Source organism: Theropithecus gelada, chromosome 3, assembly GCF_003255815.1.
Source record: "Theropithecus gelada isolate Dixy chromosome 3, Tgel_1.0, whole genome shotgun sequence".
NCBI classification, from domain to species: domain Eukaryota; kingdom Metazoa; phylum Chordata; class Mammalia; order Primates; family Cercopithecidae; genus Theropithecus; species Theropithecus gelada.
Genome location: NC_037670.1, coordinates 122138425 through 122157996, shown reverse-complemented (window position 1 = coordinate 122157996; position 19572 = coordinate 122138425). Strand labels below are relative to the sequence as shown.

General features: G+C 32.8%; 1 protein-coding gene across 4 annotated transcripts in view; it reads right to left on the bottom strand.

Annotated features, from left to right (window-relative positions):
• The window catches only part of CACNA2D1 (calcium voltage-gated channel auxiliary subunit alpha2delta 1), a 503324-nt gene that overhangs the window by 13330 nt on the left and 470422 nt on the right, over window positions 1-19572 (bottom strand). For all 4 annotated transcript variants that reach the window (XM_025380146.1, XM_025380148.1, XM_025380147.1 and 1 more), the window contains 13 exons: window positions 15192-15289; window positions 12145-12232; window positions 11021-11083; window positions 10238-10341; window positions 9299-9385; window positions 8014-8081; window positions 7577-7615; window positions 6022-6093; window positions 4621-4773; window positions 4466-4518; window positions 2833-2888; window positions 2286-2415; window positions 134-243 (listed from right to left, as the gene is read on the bottom strand). In XM_025380146.1, coding sequence (XP_025235931.1) covers window positions 134-243; window positions 2286-2415; window positions 2833-2888; window positions 4466-4518; window positions 4621-4773; window positions 6022-6093; window positions 7577-7615; window positions 8014-8081; window positions 9299-9385; window positions 10238-10341; window positions 11021-11083; window positions 12145-12232; window positions 15192-15289 — 1121 coding nt within the window. The remainder of the gene's footprint in view (window positions 1-133; window positions 244-2285; window positions 2416-2832; window positions 2889-4465; window positions 4519-4620; window positions 4774-6021; window positions 6094-7576; window positions 7616-8013; window positions 8082-9298; window positions 9386-10237; window positions 10342-11020; window positions 11084-12144; window positions 12233-15191; window positions 15290-19572) is intronic.

Genomic DNA, 19572 nt, shown 5'->3' with positions numbered 1-19572 from the left:
ATTCTGCCTTTGCGAGGTGATCAGAGCAGTCTAATATTTTTCCTCTTTATGAGCATAAACAATGTGACAAGATTCAAAATGCATTATTTTAAGATGGTTTTCCTTTCCAGATAGCTCTGATGTCAAAGGATACAAGTCTGTTCTGCTTGTATGAGCAGTCGTGTGTCACAGGGACATGTCCCTTTGCTCTCAACCATTATGAATATTAAGTTGGTGTTCATAAGCTTTTCGCCATGAAAGATTCTGCAAAATATGATATCACAGAAAATGAGTATCTTTGTCAAAATAAATGGAAATATTTCAAAGATTCTTACATATTAAAATGAAAGACAAAATATGACATTTGAAACATAAACCATTCCAAGCACAACAGGAGTATGATTTTAGAAGAAAAAAAAAGTTTCATTTATTAGTGTGAAAATATTACCTATGTCAAATGAATAAAAAATTGCAATAGATGTTTTATGTGTGACCATTTTAAAGTATTAGTTCTCATTGCAAAATAAGCACTATTTAGTTGTTGATGCACATACAAAAATTTCTTTACACTTACAAATAATTGTGATACTTATCACTGAAAATATGCCAAAGTTGCCTTATTTTACAGATAACACAACAGGGAATACAAAAATGTCTAGGCATCTTGCCCAAACTAAGGGCAGAGAAAAGTCCGGAACAGTGCTATTAAGCAAAGTTTCTGTGAAGATGGAAAAGTTTTTTGCACTGTCCAGTATGGTAAATACTAACCACTCAAGGGGTATTGGACACTTAAAATGTGACAAGTGTGACTGAGGCACAAAATTTTAATTTTAATAACTGTAATTGAAATTTTGATGGCCACCTATGGGTGGTAACTACTGTATTGGACAACACAGACATGGACAGAATCAAGGGTTTTGAATTCCATCCCCTGTTTTGTCCACACCTTAAGCTGCTCTTACTTTAGTAACCAACACAGAAAATGTAAATATATATCACTAAAAAAGTAATTTCTTCATCATTATACATTTTGCAGAAAAGTGGGATTTTCTTTTTGCTCTGTTAAGCTTTGATTTCCATAACACAAATCAAAAGGAAAGTATGATTCAATTTAATGTCTTGGTTATATTGACCTTCACTTTACAATTTAACTTACTTCTTTAAGCACACGTTGCTCTTGCTGGATGTCAATTAATAAAAGGCCAATGACTGTGAAACTCTGATGTATCCAATAAACATGCCACAATTCCATTTCCTGAGGTCCATAGCCTGATACGCTAATCTCCTCTAAACAAGATAGTCTGCTTTTTTGTGAGTTCATGCTTGACTCCTCCTCCCCTTTCTTCTCCTCTTCATATATTCTACCTCCTCCTTGGACATAGAGGTATGCTAGAGAAAGTCATAAAACATACCACGTCTACTAAAAATTCATAAGAGGTTGCTTAGCCCCTCTTGCAAAAATTTTTTAAACTATTCTGGCACTTTCATAATCTCAGATTACCTCACCTCCTCCTATTTCTTCTTCTGCTATGGTAACATTTCTTCTAAAATAACTTGCCCTCCACCTCTAAAAACAAAGTGTCTCTACTCTGTGCTTTGTAAGCTGTGACTTGCTGCTCTCTTCTCAGGAATCTTGTGGCATTAATTATTACTTTCCCCTCAAAATCCCCATCTTGCCTTTCTCCTGTATCCTCATTACAATAAAATTAAATTCTCCATCTCTTCCCAACATTTTAAAAGATATTTTATGGATACTGACTAAACATTAACCATGACCTCAGAAAATTGTATTTTTTCCCAGTTCCTTCAAATTCAAATAAAGATAACATTCAGTTCTTCAAGTCAGAGAAGACTAGAAGTAAAAACAAAACAAAACAAGACTTTTTTTTTGTAAATCTGTTTAGTTACCATATAGAAAAATAATTCATATTTGGCTTAGAATTATTTAGAATTACTAATATATTTAATTTTATAACTTTATATTAGAAATTTTTAATATGGGTTATTTTAGGAAAAAAGTTAAAATATCAAATTTCTCTATGTTCTGCCTAAAGAGAAAGTAATTATCTTGATCATGTAATTATTATTATAGTTGAAGAAATAACAGCTTATCAAAGTTAGAATTTTAAAAATTATAAATTTTAAAAGCCTACAGAGAAACTAAAGATCTCTGACAATTTCAACTTAAAACAATTACTCACATCTCTGGCTCCAACACAATTTTCAGTTTTTTCTGTAATGATTATAACAGTATATACAATTTCTTAATGAAATAGGACGACTCCAAAAATAAAGAAAGAAATTACCTGGAACAGTTTCCACAGTCTAATACACCACTGAATGATTTACTATCGTTATCAAAGAAATACTGGGTTTGTTCAGTAATGCAGCTCTGCTTTGACAGGGAGGCTGTAAAGTCATCATCCTCCATCTCAACTTGGGTGGGGAGAGGGGGGTAAAAACAAAGAACACCATTAGGAGGGGCCACTGTAGTCAGTCCCCTGGAGTCTTCACTTCTCACAGAGCAAAATAAATGTCTAAGACCAGGAGGCCTGGACTGGCTTGTTTACCGCTGTGTAATATCGTGGCAGCCCGTAATAGATGCCTGATAAATATCAATAGAATAAATTAATTTAAATACATGATGGCTATGAGATCAAGGCCAATGTGACCTAAGTAATTTCTAAGACATTAGGAAAGGTTGGACAAAAAGTTTCTAGCTCTAAAATTATGAGATGGGTGATCTGTTTTCTCTTTCTCACACAAATATTCTCTGAATTTGCTGAACTCAAGCATATCCCCCCAAATAATTTTTATTGTTATGACAGTGACAAGGTCTGAGCATTTACATACCTGCCTCAAGGAGTCGTGGAAAGGTCAAACTCAAGAGAAACTGCTGTAGAATAGACCTGAATTTTTCAAATAAAAAAATAATAATAAAAATCTAGGGAAAAATGTGTTTTTACATGCACACATACACATACACATACTGTTTCCCTTTATCTTTCTGGGAAGAAAGGCTAGGAGTGTTTTTATTTAAGTATTTTTAAAATTATATAACACATTGTAACCTTTCTTGAATGTGTCAAAGAAGTCATGAAATCAGAAGTGTTCAGATCTTGTTCTGGACCAAGTGAGACACAGTGTGTTAAGAAGCCTAATAGGCAATATTATCAAGCAGAAGTGTTCACTCTAAGAAGGAGAATGTCAGTGTTTCAGCGCATAGGTTTTTACATTCATTACATCTCCTTATTTTAGCTTTTAAAACCATTCGTTTTTTGAATTCCCCCCGCCCCCAACAAAGAAACAACACTGTTTATACCATGGGTTTGAATTTGTTACCTATTTACTTTGTAATACAGAAAATATTTGTAAATATGTAATGTAACTTTCATGAAACAAAATATACATATTATATAGAGAGATATGGCACATTTCAGTTTTATAGTAACTGACAACTGAGCCAAATTTCTAGAACTGAATTTAGTTTAAAACAAGTGGGGGTGGGAGGGGATATAGGATCAAGAAAGTATTTCCGGGTCATGATGAAATTTTAAAAGCCTACTGAAATTAATATATAAAATCACATCAGAAAATACCATTTTTCAGAATAAAACAGAATTTTCTAAATCTTTCAAAAAATCTCAAAATTTTAAAATCCTAAAATCTTCTTTGCTGCTTTAATGATATCATCACTTAATTTTAGCTGGGCAAACCTCAACATCAAATGAATATTGTACATTAATCTACGTGGAATAGGGCTAACAATACAGTGTGATGATACCAAAAAAAAAAAAAAAAAAAAAATCAGAGGGGAGAGAAGGAAGAGGGAGATCATGGATCCCAGACGTAACAGGTTTAGTTACAACTAAACAATAAGAAATGTGATCTTCCAGACTTTCCATAGTGCCACAATTGACCATTTGAATGTCTTATTTTCATAGGTTGTAGGGTCTACAGGTGAGGGATGGGGGAGGTTTGGAAGGTAGAATCGGTGAAAAGAAACAATTAGATCCATTTCAGCAACATGATGCCCCTAAAATGATACCAGTACTTGTATCAATAGTAAAGAGGTAGAAGGTTGCCATCATGCCATGAATTTGATGCATGCAGACATCCAACTTGGATACTAAAGACAATTAAATTGTAACTTCTTACAGATCAATACACCTAAAATTGGTGTAATACTTTTATAAATAATACAAATGAAAAGAATTTCAATAGATGTGTAGAGGAAAGAAGACTCTAAAGAGGTTGAAGTTTACATCCACATAACATTGTTTTCATATGAGAAACTGAATAATGGTAATTTTATAGTGTTCACTTAGGAAAAAATATCAATATTACCAATAAGTGATGCAGAGAATGAAAAAACCTTAACTCCCTTAATAAAAAATTTGAGTGTCCCCTAAATCTATATTTTCATCAGATGCTTTTCTATTTTACAACTTCTTTCATTACCAATAAAACTAAAATTTTGACCTACCAGGCAGCAGCAGTGGCCCACCAGCCAATTTGTAATATGTCTGCTATTGATGGCTATAAAATAAAATAATAAAGTCATTTCAGTAGTCTACTTGATACTGAGGACACTTGAGTATCCTCTCGAGAAGAATTGATTAGACTGTGGATATTACTGACCACATATGCTGAGCGATGTCCTGCTCCTTGTTTTGGTGCAGCACCAGGCTCGCATACTGACTGATAATCATAAGATTTGTTAAAAGCATAAACTGATATATTAACCAGGTGTCTCATCAAGCTGGGATCAATCTCTCCAAAAAATCTTCCAATCTGGTGAAGAAAAAAATCATAAAGCAATGTGTACTTAAAATGTAAGTCAAAAATGAACATTGGAATCACCACTACAGTGAAAAGAAATAATACAGAGAAACTGAACTACAACCGAGGAGCTTAAAAACAAAAGCAAATGAGAAACTGTATATGACACTGTGAACAAATTAAAATGAGAGTAAGTGTTCTCATTACTCAGTGGGGCTGTGTGATGTTTTATTTGTGGAAGGAATGGACACACATTACTAAGCACTAAATCACAATCAAATGCCTCCCAGATGAATAAAACAGGGGTGGGGAATGAAGAGGTGTAAGTCAAAGGGTACAAAGAAGCAGTTATGTAGAATGCATCAGCCTAGAGATTCAATATACAACAGAGGACTGTAGTTAATAATACTGTTTTGTCTACCAGAAATTTGATGAGAGTAGATTTTAAGTCTTCTTACCATACTGCAAAAAAGGTTAACAACCTGAGATGATGGATATGTTAATTGGCTTGACTTCAGTAATCACTTAACTATGCAAATCAAAACATTTTGTTGTACATCTTAAACATATACAATAAAAAAAAAAAAGATCAAATGCCTCCCTGGGGAATGGAAAAGTAGCATAAATGAGAGAGCAGGCTGGCCTAGAAAAAGAACTTGTAGGGACTGTGATGAACTGGAACAAGTCCCATCTAAAGGGGCAATCACGAGTTAATCAGCTTCAGCCCATAAACACTGTCATCCAGAAAACAAAAAAAGCCCAGTGTTGAGATCTCTTTTGCTTTTTCGAAAAAAGAGAAGCCAGGAATACAGATTCAGAAGCGAAATTAGTTGGCATCTAATTCAAATTTGTTAAAAATCTTGTATGAGGTAAATAGCCTATGTGCTGCTAATTTGCAGATTTGAAACTAGAAATCACATCAGTTTTAACCAGCTATATATTAAATTAGATATCATCAACTGACAAATTTTGAAGTGAAAATTTTCTAAATATCTGAAAGATTAAAAAGGTCATATCATGCTAGAATTCTGAACTGTATGTTTTAATGATACCAGTACTAAAATGTAAAATCAAATAACATAAAAACTAGACTTAGCACGCCTTTCTTAATGGTTTACATAATATTAAGCATTTTACAAATTATTTTATGATAGAAACAAAACATCTCATCAATTTCTAAAACACTGAAAGAGGTTTTGTAATGTTGATCAGGGAAACACACTTTGGAAAGCCTAATTCTCTCTTATTTCAGGCACATACCTGATTAGTATAATCATCATGATTTGCCATCAAAAGAAACCCACCGTCATCCAGAATTACACAATCCATTACCTACCAAAATAAAATGAACAGTTAACACATTTTTAGAAAGGTTTGGAGGTTGTATTGTCTTTACCCCATTATATGTACATGATTAGAGCAATAAAAAATAGAAAATTTTAAATGACTATCTTCTCTTGAACGTATATATATGTTCATGAAATTCTGGTGAAATAAAGGCATGCATAGATTTATATCAAACCATCATGCTTGATAATCCAACACCAACCATCCATTTGAGACTGTCAATTCAGTCTGAACAAATCATAAAAGCAAATTCGAAATAATCTTTTTACCACTTTCGTGTCATCTAAATGATCCAGAAAAGTGGATAATTATTTAATAATGAATAACTGATTTAAACACATACTTAGGATTTCAACAAAAAGATATTTAAAAAAAATCATTTTAGTTATCCTGTTTCACAGACTTAAAACACGTCAGTACTATAAGACTATAATTATTTCATATTTTCAGTTTGAAAATATGTAGTTGGATAATTGGAGATTTAAAAGCAAAATGCAAAACAAAAAATGTCCATGGTTAAGAAAATACTTAATTCACCCAGAAACATAGGATAAATTCCTACCTAGTTTAAAGCATGTTTTAATGTATGAAAATCAATATAATTTGTATTTAATAAAATCACAAATAAAAACGTTGTTTTCAAAGTTGAGGATGTAATGCATTTCATTTTCCTAATGTGGAAGCAGCTTATTAGTAAATTTTTTGCTCTTAAAACAGCTACTGCATAGTCTATGTCAAATAGATAAGTTACAAAAATTATTGAAATTATTGGCTCATAATTCCACACGAGTAGGAGTGATAAAGATGATATAAACCTCCTGTTTCCCTTGGAGATATGCAGACACACATAAGAGGACTGGAAGAAAATATCGTTTCATCATTGTTACTCAATTTTTAGAATTAGAGCATCTTCAACTTTTGAACAAAGTTCACATTTCCTTTTTCAATTTCTCAAACAGATGTGAAAGTAATACAAGACAACTTAAAACTCAATCCATGTAACTAGAACTTTATAATAAACTGAAATACTTCTGGGTTTAGTTAAAAAAAAATTTCCTATAACTATATAATACAGTGTGAACAAATTTAGAGAAAGTGTGATAGGTGAGAGAAAACTGCATTGATAACCAATAGGGATGCTTTGGTTAGAAACTTCCTATCCAGAAATAGAGCTAAACATAAATATGTACAAAAGAATGTAACACCGTTGAGACCGAAGAGAACCATCACATTGACATGACTACTTTTTTAACCTTCCAAGGACATATACATATTTTTAAAAATTCAAGCATTTCACGTTCAAAATCAAAAGCATATAAATTCAAATGAATATATTATTTCACATTTCTGTAGAATTTTTTAGCCTTTGATTAAAAATTCCTGCATATTTTTTGTCATCATTCTAGTCTTAGCAAGAGTAACACAGGGAAATATTGTACTCAAAAGTGATTTTAAACAGTTTTCTTACATCACTGTTTCTTTTGCAGTCACAAACTGGACCAGCACACTGAAAGACAAAAAACCGATTATTACATTTTTTTTAGCAGTTGGATTTTAATTACATTATTACCATGTTATAATTAGAAATTCTGGAATAATTTATCCAGTAGAAAAATGAGATTAAACAGTCTAGTCCATAAGAAACAGAAGTTTTATCTTTAAAATTAGAAAATGTCAATCAATATATAAACTAGCATTGCATGTTGTAACCTTGAAATACTTTTATTACATATTGACTAATTTAAACAAAAAGCTTTGAAAAAATAGGAATTCAGAATTCTGCTTCAGTGTAGTGGTACTGAGAACGTATTTGCCTTATGTTTATTTGTATAAAGACCTTATTTTTTTCCTACTGAATTTTGAAAACATTAAATATAGCATAAGAGTTTTTTTAAACTATCTTACCGGATCTCTGATTGAGGTTTTGGTGAAATTCTCTATCCAGGAATTTACATCGATTTTAATTCCAACAACTGGAAAATTAATTTGAATTAATTCAAAGGCATAATGACCTGTAATACAACCTTTGCAATATGATAGTTTAATTATTTTGATAGCAAGTATCAGATTATAGTTTATTACAGAAGTTTTAGTCTTTTGTTCTTAAGAAATAATGCTAATAGCTCTTAAACTATTACATAAATTGTAATTTATATTCACAAAGAGTGTATTCATTAGCCACAACCTGACCAATTAACTAATACAATAAGCTAAATAAAAAACATTAGTGTCAGGAGAGCCTCATAAACTTGAGGTCATTCAAATGGTATATTTTAAGAGGTTTCCCTAACTCCACCAGTGCTTGCAGTAGGTGCTTAATAAATCTTTGCTGAAAGAGTGAACAGATGAATGGATGAGTAGGTGGGTTAGTAGGAGAGTGGGTGAATAAATGAATGGCTGAGAGAATAACTGATTTAGTAAGTAAATGAGCAATTGAGTGAATGAAGGAATAGGTGGATGAGTTAGTAAGTGATGGAGTGAATTAATGTAATAGATCCACTGATGGGGTAAAGCTGCCCTCAGGAGAAGGAAGGCTCAAAATACTCTCCTTTATAACTTCAAACACTGAATCATACAATCAAAAAAACCTAATAGCTTTAACCTTATTGTATGCACTCCCTCTAGCCCACTTCCAATCCTCATTGATGCTCACTTTTACTATGTTTGTTTACTTGCCTATTTTTCCAAAAAGTCGTTTTTCTATATATTTTATAGCAAGTTTTTAACTGAGCCCTACGTAATTCACTTTAACAGACACCTAGTAGAATATAGTATAATTATGCCATATTTATCTTTTCCCTCAGGGCTGGAAACTTAACTTTTTTGTACAAATATGTAACTCCTTGGCCATATAACTTTGTATGTATTTTAAAGTATTAAGAGACTTCTGGAGTGGGGTTGCTAATCTAACATTAAAAATTTTTATTATTATACTAAACTGATTCCATAAATTTGTGTCAGAGTATAAACATACACACAGTTTTGAAAATTTCTCAAATCTATGTAGTATCAATTTGATTTTATCCCAACTTCATAGGTAACTAGTTACATTTTATTTAATTTTTTAAGTATGCGTGCCTTTGTTGTTTGAGACCTTCTGATGACCTTGATAAACACTGCCAGTTTATAACATAAATGCCAAGTAACATTTAATTGTGGTTGTGTTTTTGTAATTAATATGTATCCTTACCTGCAGGTTTAAGAAGTTTCCCTTGAATATATATTTCTACAGCTTTGCTTACCATAATGCCCGATTCATAGGCACCAGGTCCACTTTCTAAAAAATAAATAAATAAACACCTATCAAGATGTATTGATTAATAATATTGATTTTCTGTCATTAGATACAGATGGATAGTATTTTGCTTAAAAATTCTAGCATCTATAAACTATAAAAATGTTTGTGCTCTCCTTCCTCTCTTCTTCCTTTGTATATACTAGGCTAACTGGTATATACATGAATTGGTTTGTATTCATTGATTCGGGGGCATTAGTTAGCTTGGTTACATCTGCTTTCACAACAATTGTTAAAATATTAGGGAGTTCTGCTGAAGTGAAGTGGAAAGATTGATTTTGGATACATAAAACTGACTTTGTCTAAGATATATGTCACTGGCAAAACTTTGAAATTCTCTGAACTTGTTTCCCCATTTATGAAAATAAAGGTAAATAGTACCTATGTGCAAAGACGTTCAGGGATTAAATTACAAGGCTTTTGGGAAATAACTCAAAATATTTTAAAAGATAAGCTATTAATTGTATAATTATATAATTAATACTGATAAAATGTAATTAGTCAATGAAATTACTTTATTTAATTCCTTAAATGTTTTTCAATACATTTTCAGTTGTAATATGAGGGATTATCTACATGTGTTTCTACTTCTTATGCATGCCTGACAGATATGCTATCTCTAAATTATTGGAAGACTGCTGTGTATGTATTTTGCCTCTTCAACTAAATGATGTTTCTTTTCTATTTTCCTAATGCCTTGCAAATACTCTATTTTTAATGATGACTATTCTGAGTAGTTGACATAAAATGTAGTGACTTTGGGGGAAAGCAGATAGTAGCAATAATTTATTTTTAAGAAGATTGAGAAAAGCTGAATTCCAAAGCAATACTTACTGTTAAAGTAGGGAGCAGTGAAAACATAGTTATCATTATCTAGGCTCCTTTTATAGAAGCTGTCCTCATATGTCTCTGGGTTTTCTTGCCAATTTTCTCCAGCCCTAAGGAGGAAATGGCTCATCATTTGTATTCTTTAATCTATCTGATAACCTACTTTATCCTATGTGGACTTGCTGAGCTTTACAGATACGCCTACATTTCAGGTATGTCTAAAGAAGTTATGGTAATTGATAGCATAACTGATACTCATTACTGAGCAATGCATCAGCATAGCACTAAATTAAGAATCAGAAAAAGCTAACTCCTAGTTTTACTCCATTGTTTACTAGTCAGGTAGTAGGACAAGTAAGTTAATAGGTCAATTAATGTTAGTAAGCATTGGTGACTATTCAACCTACTTCATGAACTGTTATGAAGATAATAGAGACAAGATGCATCAAAGAAGAGTGAAAGACCATGAAGTGCTACATAAATATTGCTGATAGGCTATAATCATTGTGCTCATTTCGCTGGTTTAGCTCATATCTACAAAGAGAAAAATCTCTTTAAATGTCTCTTAAATTTGGTAACAAATATATTTAGCAAGCATTCCAGAATTTTATAATGTCATTTTTCAGAGAAATAAAATCTTTTAATAATGTAAATACTGTAAACAATGGCTCCAATGTAATCTAACGGCAATCAGTTTATTTGAAGAATAGCTTCCTTATCCTGTAATGTACAAATCTTTGGTGCAGTCTTTTGTAATGTACTTGTTTTTACAGATGTTATTTGACTTACTCTTTGGGATAAACTCTGGTAATCCCACCATCAGTCACAACAAATCGTGCTTTCACTCCCTTGCTGGAACAGAAGACAAAAGAAGGAAATGTTCTATTGAACATATTCTAAGATACAAAGTTAGGTGTTGGTGATACAAAGAGAAGTTTCTAAAGTAAAGGAAGTAAATATATCAATAGATGCACAACAATGTTTTAATAATTTAAATTATGTATGAAATTTGTTACTTGAAAGCTGTTTAAGGAAGACATCTCATAGGAAAATAATGACTGAGGTGCATTTTGAACACGGAATATGAATTGACAGCAATGACACAGAAAGCAGGAAGGTATCACTTGTAGAGAGGAAAGTACGTATAAGGGAAAGCTACCAGAGATGGCTGTTGTTTGGTATAGAAAAAAACATAAGACAAAAGGAGAGAAACAGTAAGAGGTAAAGTTTCAAGTACAAGTTTCTCAATGGTCAGCTAATGAATGATTTTGAATTCCATGTCAGAGAGCTTCACCTGTATCTTGAACTTAGAACTGCATTTTAGGAGTTAGATTCTGGTAAATATGAATTGTATGGAGAATTGACTAGGAGCTGCGTGTGGAGGAATGGAGAACGTTAAAGGCAGAAAAATCAGTTGCTGTGATTTCTTAGAAATGGGATCTTAGGGCCTTGATTATGAGGTAGAGAAGAAAACATTGCTAGGAGAAATATTTAGCATTTAGTGACTGAAAATGGGGTGGAGAAGAGATTATAAATAAGAATCATATTCAGATTTTCTTGACTGGATGTATGGTAGTGCTATTAGAAATCCAAATAAACACTGACTAGAAATCCTACTTCAGCACAAACAGAAACACACAATCATGCCAATTTAATTTGGTTTATTCACCCTGAAGTGTATGTGCATGAAAAGCTGAGTAATGGCAGACACTAGTACTGAAAAACACCCACAAGTGAAAATGCAAGTTGTCAACAACTGTACAGTGATTTTCTTGAGAAATAATTATCAAATATTACTAATGAACTGTAAATTTTTGAGACTCATACCCAACTTCCACAGGAGAAACGAAACTGAAATGCAGAACAAATATATACTTTTATTAATACTTTTATTAATAAGAACAAATACTTACATATTTTTCTGCTTACTCCAGTAATTTTGGACAAGTTCATTTGTAAAGCCTGCATCAAGCAAGACTCTATTAATCAAATCTGTGTTACCTAACACAGAAAAAGGAGATCATCAGTTACACTCACAGTTCTAAAATTATGATCATAATGAAAAATATATTTTCTATTTTCAAAAGCAATTTAGAGTAGATATTTCTATGAATTTTAAAATATATTCCATATTCATTTTCTTTGTAATTTTATATTGTTTATCTTGCCTCACATTTTCCAGGAAATAAATGGATTTAGTAGCAGAAAAATCAATTCTAAATGAGACAAATTATTTTGTAAACTTCATCAAAATATGAAATAAGCTATGTTAAGAAACAGGAAATCGTCTTTCTTTTGTGTTTTTGTTTATTTCTGTATGGTAGCATGGTGATTCCCAACCACTATAATTTTGTGACAATTTAATGTATACACACACATCAAATTTTATATATGTATATAAAATGTATATATATAGAAACAGAACTACCTCTGAAATTATCAAGTAAAAACATTCAACAAAAAGTTACTGTCTACTTTCACTTTCATTGTTATAAGAAAAGCTATTTTCATTCTTTTCTATCACAAATATCAAAACATAGGATAATCTTGGAGTAAATAAGACTATGAAAAATTCATTGCCACCCACTGAGGAGCAAGGAATGGAATGAGTATCACAGAGCAGTACAATCCCAAGAATGATTTTGAAATCTACTGGTATTGGTCACAGAACCAATACCAAAGTAGATAATAGGTTGTCATTTCTTGAACAACTGAAGTGCATATTAGCCCAAGTTTAAAGATAATTGAGGAAACAGATGATGAGGATCAAAGGTCAATTATTACATAAACAAAAACGTCTGCCTTCTTCCCATTCTCCTTGTTCCTCTCAACCCATTAAGCTCTGAAATAACCTAACAGGTACCCTCTGAAATTTCACATTTATGATAAAATTTGACTCTTTTCAAATAAAGAATATATGTTCTTAACATCCTATTACGATACAAGGTGGTAGTGAGATAGGCTGGAAACATTTTTGTTGCTTTTAATTATTTTAAGTTAATATGCCTTACACCCAGGATTAAAGGATCAATTTAATCCCTATTTTGGAGTAAATTTTAATTCATTCTAGACACTTTTTTTTACTATATTATTTTAGAAACTGAATCATTAAAAAAACAGTTCATTTGGAAAGTCAATGTTCTAATTTCCTCCAATCCCTTTAGGTAAAACAAAATAAATAGATATAGATATAAAAATTGGATTAAAATAAGTGATTCCAATTATTTTGGAATAAAAAGGAGTGATTCCAATTTTCACGGTGTTCTGAAAAGTTGTATGTTAAGAAAAACATTTCTGATAAACTCTTTGCAAGGAATATGAGTGTTTCATAACTTTGGTATCCAATTAAAGGAATAATCAACAATCTTATTACAGTTCTCAAGGAAATGCCTAGTACTCGTTAATAGGAAATAGACAATGACGTAAAATAACATTTCGAAGGCACTAGCTCAGTCTCAGTGAGCTTGTACTGAGTAGAAAGGTTTGGAATCAACATGTTAAGACATGATCAATGTAGACTTCGGCTCCCATGACAGGTTTTCAGAGTGGCTCACTGAAGCCACTAACTAATTTGTGCTAAAGTGAAGGAGCTAGAAAGTTATTTCTTCTCATATGCAATAAATTGAAGTTAAGGGCAGCTTTAAGAAGGGCTCTGCCTTTTTGATAACTGATAAAGTGCTTTGTTTGACCCTTCCTGATAGAAAGATAAATAACTGAAAAAAAAAAAAAAGAGGAGGAGAAGGAAAAGGAGGGAGGGGGAGAGAAGAACAAAGAGACTCCTCTTTGAAAGAGAACCAAAAAGGTCAAATATGTGTACTTATTCTTTTTCCAAATTTTATTTATGAAGATAAATTTTGCCATGAATTTGGTTTTCCTCTTATTTCCCATTTGTACAGTATTTGTTCTGGTAGTGCTTTTATAATAAATATTTTTTAGGAGAAAAAAAGATTTAGATAGGCCAGGCGCAGTGGCTCAAGCCTGTAATCCCAGCACTTTGGGAGGCCCAGACGGGCGGATCACAAGGTCAGGAGATCGAGACCATCCTGGCCAACACGGTGAAACCCCGTCTCTACTAAAAAAAAAATACAAAAAAAAACTAGCCGGGTGACTTGGCGGGCGCCTGTAGTCCCAGCTACTCAGGAGGCTGAGGCAGGAGAATGGCATAAACCCGGGAGGCGGAGCTTGCAGTGAGCTGAGATCCAGCCACTGCACTCCAGCCTGGGTGACAGAGCGAGACTCTGTCTAAAAAAAAAAAAAAAAAAAAAAAAAAAAAAAAAGATTTAGATTTTCTAATGATTTAAAAGCCAAGTATCCATAATTTTCTATTAAGCTTAGAGTATGAATGATGCAAATTTACCTGAAAGACAAATATAATGGTTAAAAAATAATTACTAATTTTCTGTGGTCTATTTTAACTTGATTTACTGCATAAATGAAAAATTGCAGAAGCATAATTTTTTAAGACATAAAGTTAACTTGTGATGAAAATAGAATGTCAGGAAGGAAGAAAACCATTAAGTGATATATCTTTATTTATACTTTGGTTTTTATTCTACCCATATTAAAACTCATTATATTATTTGAAGGATATAAATAAATTTATAAAAATGTATGTTTTTATCTATATAGCAGGCAAAATGCTATAAAAAATCTTCAAAAGATCATTCAAAATTAAATTTCCTAAATTTGAGAGGAGCTAACATGAGCGTGCCATATTTACGTTTAACCATTTGAAAGAATCTATTACCTTGTTTTGAAAATTTGATGTAACTAAATAATGAAATAACATTTCTTTAGTTTGCAAAATTAAGGATCAAATTGTTACATTTTACTATTAGAAAGTTATAAAGTAAATAAACAACCAGCACAACATAAAGTAATATGACTCTCATATCCTATGATATACTATAAACCAATAGAACCACACTCAAGCAATCATTTTGAATTAATGCATACTTACATGATGGATTGTTTGGAGTTTTTCTATCAATAAACTCATTGAAATTTAAAAGAAATTCAGTGTTATTATCCGATATTTTCAGGTCATTGCAGTAATCTCTGAAAAAAAAAAAACATTTTGACATATTAGGTATTAAAATCGAAACTTTACAGGGTAATTAAACGTAGTGAAAACTCTTTTTTTTTTTTTTATTAGCTATAAGATTTTGCAAACCGTTGAGCTTCTTGTGACTTCCATTTCCTCACTTCTATAATGGACCAATACTTTGCCAGTAAGTGGTGATTATAGGCAATGTGAATTAAACATTTGGCCTTTGGACAGTAGGTGCTCATTAAATATTAGGTTTTGGTGTAGCTACTATACTATTATCATTGTATATCACAGATTTAGGAGTCTCATATAGCAATTAAAACAGAAATCTTGGGGCATGGGAGCAAGGGGTGGGAGAGCATTAGGACAAAAACCTAATGCATGCGGGGCTTAAAACCTAGATGACAAGTTGATAGGTGCAGCAAACCACCATGGCACATACATACCAATATAACAAACCTGCATGTTCCGCACATGTATCCCAGAACTTAAAGTAAAATTTTAAAAAACTTCATACCCAAACGCAATTGAGTGGATATAAAGCTAGTGAAATTTGAATAACATTAGTGGATTGTATTTATGTCAGTTTCCTGGTTGTGATACTGTGTTAAACTTATACAAGATGTTGCCATTGGAGGAAACTGAGTAAAGGGTATATAGGTTCTGTCTGTATTATTTCTTGCAACTGCATGTGAATCTATGATTGTCTCAAAATAAAAAAATAGAAAATAAATTAAAAAAAACCTAGAAAATAAAAAAAAACTAGAAATCTTAAAGTTCATTACATGTTAACATATTTTAATAAAATATTACCAATATTAAAAAAAAGATTTTAAAAAGTGGCAGTGTTTTACATATTTGCAAATTATCTTTAATTCCTGACAAGAGAAGACAAGTATGTCTCTGCAATCAATTGCAAGATTTTGTTTTGGTACATAAAGAAACTTTGTCCTCACAGAGATGAGAGGCTTGTTTTTTTTCGGAGATTGTGGCTGTTCTTTTTTTGATAACATACTCAAACTTGTTTATTTGTAATTTATTGATGGGTAGTTGTAACATGGAATGTGAAACAACATTAATAGTTTTTTTTTGTCTTCTGTTACATTAAAATTCCATATTCTTTCTTACAGTTTAATCTTTTAAGCATCTGTGATTTTGTAAAATCATAAACTGGTTATTTACAAAATGAGTTGTATACAACTTCCAAATAATGATACATTATACAATATTGACAAATTACACTCATTATTAAGTACTGGGAAGGTATCATGTACATAGTAGCGTATATAACTTTCCCAAAATTCTAATTTTTGTTCGAAAGCTCAGTTTCTGTCACTGGCAGCAAATACTCTTAGTTGTTTTCTTCGACGTAAAAAGCTCATCTGATTTATTTTTGAGAAAATATCTGCTGAGCATCCAAGTCTGAATAACCATAGTTCTGTAATTTGTTCTTTCAAGTAATGTTACATTAAAAAAATGCAGAAAGCACCTTGTTCCCTTCCTAACATAATCATACAAATTCTGTACTTTTTGAGACATCTAAGTTACTCTGGGATACAGTAGCACTTCTAGTTTTATCACATATAATATTAAAAGACATGCACTCAAGGGGAAAACTTCAATAAAATTTATAATTCTGAAATTGGTAGCATGATGCCTCTAGCTTTGTTCTTTTTGCTTAGGTTGTCTTGGCTATCTGGGCTCTTTTTTGGTTCCATATGAAATTTAGTTTTTTCTAATTCTGTGAAGAAAGTCAGTGGTAGTTTGATGGGGATAGCACTGAATCTATAAATTACTTTGGGCAGTAAGGCAATTTTCATGATATTGATTATTCCTATCCATGAGCATGGAATGTTTTTCCATTTGTTTGTGTCTTGTCTTTTCTTTTGTTTCTTTCTTTCTTTCTTTCTATTATTATTATACTTTAAGTTCTAGGGTACATGTGCATAACGTGCAGGTTTGTTACATATGTATACTTGTGCCATGTTGGTGTGCTGCACCCATCAACTCGTCAGCACCCATCAACTCATCATTTACATCAGGTATAACTCCCAATGCAATCCGTCCCCCCTCCCCCCTCGTCTTAATCTTATTTCTTTGAGCAGTGTTTTGTAGTTCTCCATGAAGAGGTCCTTCACACACATCCCTTGTAAGTTGTATTCCTAGGTATTTTATTCTCTTTGTAGCAACTGGGAATGGGAGTTCATTCATGATTTGGCTCTCTGTTTATCTATTATTGGTGTACAGGAATGCTTGTGGCCAGGCGCCATGGCTCGTGCCTGTAATCCCAGTACCTTGGGAGACCAAGGCAGGCAGATCACGAGGTCAGGAATTCAAGGCCAGTCTGGCCAAGATAGTGAAACCTCATCTCTACTAAAAATACAAAAAATTAGCCAGGCATGGTGGTGGGCACCTATAATCTCAGCTACTCAGAAGGCTGAGGCAGATGAATCGCTTGAACCCAGAAGGTGGAGGTTGCAGTGAGCCGAGATCGCGCCATTGCACTCCAGCCTGAGAAACAAAAGCGAGACTCTGTTTCAAAAAAAAAAAAAAAGAAGGAATGCTTGTGATTTTTTTTTTTTTTTTTTTTTTTTTTTTTTTTTTTTTTTTTGATTTTGTATCCTGAGACTTTGCTGAAGTTGCTTATCAGCTTAAGGAGATTTTAGGAAGAGACAATAGGGTTTTCTAAGTATACAATCATGTCATCTGCAAACAGAGACAATTTGACTTCCTCTCTTCCTATTTGAATACCTTTATTTCTTTCTCTTGCCTGACTGCCCTGGCCAAAACTTCCAATACTATGTTGGAATAGGAGTGGTGAGAGAGTGCATCCTTTTCTTGTGCCTTTTTCTAAGGGAATGCTCCCAGCTTTTGCCCATTCGGTATGATATTGGCTGTGGGTTTGTCATAAATAGCTCTTATTATTTTGAGATATGTTCCATCAATACCTAGTTTATTATGAGTTTTTAGTATGAAGGGGTGTTGAATTTCACTGAAGGCCTTTTCTGCATTGAATGAGGTAATCATGTTGTTTTTGTCATTGGTTCTGTTTATCTGTTGGATTACAAGGCTACAGTAACCAAAATAGCATGATACTGGTACAAAAACATATAAACCACTGGAACAGAACAGAGGTCTCAGAAATAACACCACACACCTACAACCATCTGATCTTTGACAAACCTGATAAAAACAAGCAATGGGGGAAAAGATTCCCTATTTAATAAATGGTGCTGGGAAAACTGGCTAGTCACATGCAGAAAACAGAAGCTGGACCCCCTTCCCTACACTTTATACAAAAATTAACTCAAGATGGATTAAAGACTTAAATGTAAGACCTAAAACCATAAAAACCCTAGAAGAAAATCCAGGCAATACCATTCAGGACATAGGCATGGGCAAAGACTTCATGACTAAAACACTCAAAGCAATGGCAACAAAAGCCAAAATTGACAAATGGGATCTAATTAAACTAAAGAGCTTCTGCACAGCAAAAGAAACTATTATCAGAGTGAACAGGCAACCTACAGAATGGGAGAAAAGTTGTGCAATCTACTCATCTGACAAAAGGCTAATATCTGGAATCTACAAAGAACTTAAATTTCCAAGAAAAAAACAAACAACCCCATCAAAAAGTGGGCGAAGGATATGAACAGACATTTCTCAAAATAAGACATTTATGCAGCCAACAAACATATTAAAAAAGCTCATCACTGGTCACTAGAGAAATGCAAATCAAAACCACAATGAGATACCATCTCATGCCAGTTAGAATGGTGATCATTGAAAAAGTCAGGAAACCACAGAGACTGGAGAGGACGTGGTGTAATAGGAACACTTTTACATTGTTGGTGAGAGTGTAAATTGGTTCAACCATTGTGGAAGACACTGTGGCGATTCCTCAAGGATCTAGAACCAGAAATACCATTTAGCCCAGCAATCCCACTACTGGCTATATACCCAAAGGATTATAAATCATTCTACTATGAAGACATGTGCACATGTATGTTTACTGCAGCATGGTTCAGAATAGCAAAGACTTGGAACCAACCCAAATGCCGATCAATGATATAGACTGGATAAAGAAAATATGGCACAGATACACCATGGAATACTATGCAGTCATAGTAAGGATGAGTTCACGTCCTTTGCAGGGACATGGATGAAGCTGGAAGCCATCATTCTCAGCAAACTAACACAAGTGGGAGTCGAACAATGAGAACACATGGACACAGGAGGGGAACATCACACACTGGGGCCTGTTGGAGGGCAAGGGGAGGGACAGCATTAG